This window comes from Fragaria vesca, linkage group LG5 (assembly GCF_000184155.1).
Source record: "Fragaria vesca subsp. vesca linkage group LG5, FraVesHawaii_1.0, whole genome shotgun sequence".
Taxonomy (NCBI): Eukaryota; Viridiplantae; Streptophyta; class Magnoliopsida; order Rosales; family Rosaceae; genus Fragaria; species Fragaria vesca.
In genome coordinates this window covers 471,383-475,572 of record NC_020495.1, presented here as the reverse complement: position 1 = coordinate 475,572, position 4,190 = coordinate 471,383, and the positions used below count along the sequence as shown (strand labels likewise).

General features: G+C 40.4%; 1 protein-coding gene across 1 annotated transcript; it reads left to right on the top strand.

Annotated features, from left to right (window-relative positions):
* LOC101304185 lies at nt 1-4,190 on the top strand. Its single transcript, XM_004298659.1, has 5 exons — nt 1-508; nt 2,098-2,165; nt 2,384-2,515; nt 3,260-3,421; nt 3,564-4,190. Exons 1-5 carry the CDS (start codon nt 136-138, stop codon nt 3,795-3,797), a joined length of 969 nt encoding a protein of 322 aa, XP_004298707.1. The 5' UTR covers nt 1-135; the 3' UTR covers nt 3,798-4,190.

Here is a 4,190-nt window from a genome sequence, read left to right as displayed (position 1 = left end):
TTTTGGGTTCCTACCATCATTCTGTGGGTTCAAAATTCTTAGTGCATCATTGAGCTGGGTGGGTTTAGATCAGTAAAGTAAAAATGGTTTTCTGTTAAAAAAACTCAAGCTTTGGGGTTTAAGGTAACTCTATCAATGGAGGGAAGGGAAGCTGTGAATAGTAGTGGGGTTACAGTGGTGGGATCAGATGCTCCATCAGACTACCACGTGGCGCCGAGGCTCGAAAACCCGGCAAATAACGCCGGATCAGCACCTACGCCGCCGGTTGCGCCGCCGCCCACGGCGGCGACCGTGCCGGCGGCGGCCGGGTCGATGCCGGTGAAGAAGAAGAGAGGGAGGCCGAGGAAGTATGGGCCGGATGGGAGTGTTACTATGGCGCTGTCACCGAAGCCGATATCGTCGGCGGCGCCGCCTCCGGTGATTGATTTCTCGGCGGAGAAGCAGCCGCGGGGGAAAGTGAAGCCGGCCAGCTCGGTGAGCAAGACCAAGTATGAGGTGGAGAATTTAGGTAATGAAAGAATGGTTTTTTATTTGTTTGATGCATATACCCTTTTGAGTTTTGAGTCATTTTATAGTTGCTTCTGAGCTCAAGTTGTGATCTTTAGTGTTGTTTCTATGTGGGGATTGGGGGGAAGATCGAGTCTTTCTGTTGGGAGGGATTGAGAATTTAAGAGGGTGTGTTTGATGGAGCTTTGGGGTTTATGGGATTCTTGGTTGGGTAGATGTGGGACCTGTGATTTGATGCTGTTATTGAGAGAGAGAGAGAGAGATCTTGGTGTTTGTGTGGTGGTTCTGAAAAGATGAGTTTTGTGGTTGGTATGGGAATGATGGAATCTTCTTCTTATGGCTGTCCTTTGGCATTTCTCTCACCTTTTTTTAGAGCAAGGAGATTTATGCCAGGTGCCAAGTTGTGTACCTGCTAAAGTCTGCAAGTGATGGTATACAGACTGCTTGGACTTGAAACCTGTCTTAAACTTGCTGACATGAACCTAAAAAAGGATATCCCCCTTCTCCCCACTCTTTGATACAGTTTTGTCCTTCTTGAAGATACCCAGCTCAGCTCTGAGTCTGTGTTGTATTCTTGGTTACTCAGGATGAGACCGCGATGGTCGTTGGCTTTTTGAGTCTTATCGTGTGCTGCTAGTTTTCATTTGCGTCAGCTTGATTTAGTTCTCTGCAAGATGTAGGGTGGAATCTTTAATCTTAGCTATAGATCAGCAGAAATATGCCATGTGGAATTTTGAGTAATTTTTTGGCTGTTAATCATCATTAGTCAAATCAGTTTGTTAAGTTTGTATGCAGTTGCTGGTTTTCTTTTCAGATGGATCATTCATCTTAATGCATCTCTGTACTTTCCATTCACTGGATTTGTTTCACTGACGCATTAAATATAGCTCAGCTTGTTCTCAATTGTCCTTTCTGATAATCCATTAATTGTGTGTTCTTTCATTGTTGCTCGATATCTGCTTATATACAGATACTCGGACTTTCTTTTCTTGTATTATTATTTCTTTGCATGATTAGTTATTCTGAAACAAGATAGATAAGGAATGGTACCAATTTTGATTTTAGCATAAACAATAACTGCCACTTTACTTTTATGAGTGGTTACCTTTGTACTGCATGAATCATTGGGCATATAATCTACTGGGAACAAGGGTTCTGAGTAAACTTTACTATCTCAGACCATATACTGTCCAACAGAAATTATTAGGAATCTTTAAAGACTACCTAATATGTTGATGTATAAGATATATTCGTTAATCTAGTTTCTTGAATTGTCGTAGAGTTACTTCCTAATCTATTGTGTATGGTTGATGCTGAGGGTGTTATTGTTGGTTCTATGGAGTGCGATATGCAATTGGCAGAAGTGTGAGTCAACGGTTGTTTTTGGTAAAACAAAGGATTAAAGCTTTTTTAAGGGAACCTATAAAAGATTGTTAATGATCTTTTGAATTAGTACTCTATCGTCTATATTACTTTTCCTGACTTTGATTTCTGTAACAAACTTGATGAAGTGCAAATCTTACAGAATCTATCGCAAAGTGGAGAGCTCTTTTCCAGGTGTCTCATATTGTGAGAATTTCATTTGTGTAGGTGAATGGGTTGCATGCTCTGTTGGTGCTAATTTTACTCCTCATATCATCAATGTTAATTCTGGCGAGGTAATTAACTTGAAGAATCTAGTTAATGTTGATTGTTGGTCTAAATAAGTACATTACATGGTTTAAATAGCTGGAGACTAGAGTCAGCAGATGTCTTTGATAACTAGTACACGTGTCGGATCTTTAGTAACTTCTTTAGTAGTTTTTTTGTTTCTAACTTCTTGAGTACTTGAAGACCTTAAACTTGACTTTTTCTGTAACAACTCTGGTTGTCTTAGGATGTCATGATGAAGATTATATCATTTTCTCAACAAGGTCCTCGAGCTATTTGTGTGCTCTCCGCAAATGGTGTGATATCAAGTGTTACACTTCGTCAACCTGATTCTTCTGGTGGTACATTGACATATGAGGTGATGCATCTTATCCTTGTTTTGTTGCTAGTTTCCTTCAGTAAGATAGTGGGGTATTTCTACAATGATTTGGGTATATCCCTTCAAAGACATTTAAATATATAGGTGTTTTTCGCCCCTTCAGAATGAGAGCTCTTTTCCCTTAACTCTGTTATTGTTATGATGTCATAATTTGGACTGCGGGGCTTACAGCTAGTGAGTTTGTAGTCAAACCCCCAATCTTTGGCCAGTATTACTATTCTGTTGTTGCGTGTGCATTATAGACTGCTGAATGTCTAGCACTCTTGGTGCTGATACTGCCAATAACTAGGAAAGTTAACAGGTGAGATTAGAATTGTGGTGGACTCTATGGGTAATTGGAATCAATGAAGATGAATAGTTGTTTTAATGCAAACTTCATCGTAGAAAAGCTAAAATTTTGTTTGTCTGCCCAGAATTGACCTTGAAGAGGACAGAAATTGCCCATCATCGGTACATTAACTCTTCCCATTAGGATAACATTGGCCATGCATTGATTATATCTCTTGTCAGCCTGTTGCAATCCCAACCCACAACCTTTTCAACTATCCCCAAATGCAGCTACATATCTTCTTTTTCGGCCACATTATCCACAGATTTAAGGACTTGGTTTTCATCTGATACTTCTAAAAAACTGGACCATATTTCTGTTTTTACAACTTTCAGTTTTTAATATTGGATCTCTTGCAGTTTATTGAACTTTCTCTCTTTGCCTTTTTCTTGCAGGGTCGCTTTGAGATACTGTCTTTATCTGGTTCCTTTATGCCAAATGAAATTGGAGGGACAAGAAGCAGATCAGGTGGGATGAGTGTTTCTTTAGCAAGTCCAGATGGGCGTGTTGTAGGTGGTGGAGTTGCTGGACTATTAGTTGCTGCAAGTCCTGTGCAGGTATGGATCAGTGTCTAGGGTCCAAACTTCATGGACGGAAATAAAAAAGAACAAAAACAGCAGGATGGTTATCAGTTACCTTTTGAAATTTGAAAAACAACATGTACCATGGTTTTAATTTGTCTTTCTTGATTGATATCAGGTTGTAGTTGGCAGTTTTCTGGCGGGAAACCAGCACGAGCAGAAACCCAAGAAACAGAAACATGAATACATTTCTAATGCAACACCAACTATGGCTATTCCTGTTTCAAGTGCTGAGCCAAAACCAAACCTCGCGTCTTCGACTTCCTTCCGAGGTGATAACTGGTCCTCATATCCATCTGATCATAAGAGTAAGACTGACATTAATGTATCAGTGCCTGGAGGTGTAATTTGAAGAGTCCATGCTTATTTGTTGCAACATGAGGTTTCTCACTGACCACAACGGCAATTCATCTCCCAGTCCCCAACTGTTGGATCTCACTCCACCTTGTTTGTTGTCTGTAAACTCGTTGACTACTAGTCGTCTAGCTTCATCAGGGGTTGGTCCCCTTTGATGTATCATTTAATTTAGCCGCTTAGATAGGCTCTTGTTGCACTGCTGCTGTTGTTGTGTCATGTAGAGTAGTGTAATGTAATATTAGCACCCCCACTCGAATCTGACTCTCTTTGGATTGATGCAATGTGATGTAGAAGTTGTTTGTGACAATCTCACTCTTTTGTCTCATTTGTTTGATTCTGTTGCTTCAACTCGAGTGATTCGGATGGCCGAGAACAAAACATTGATTTT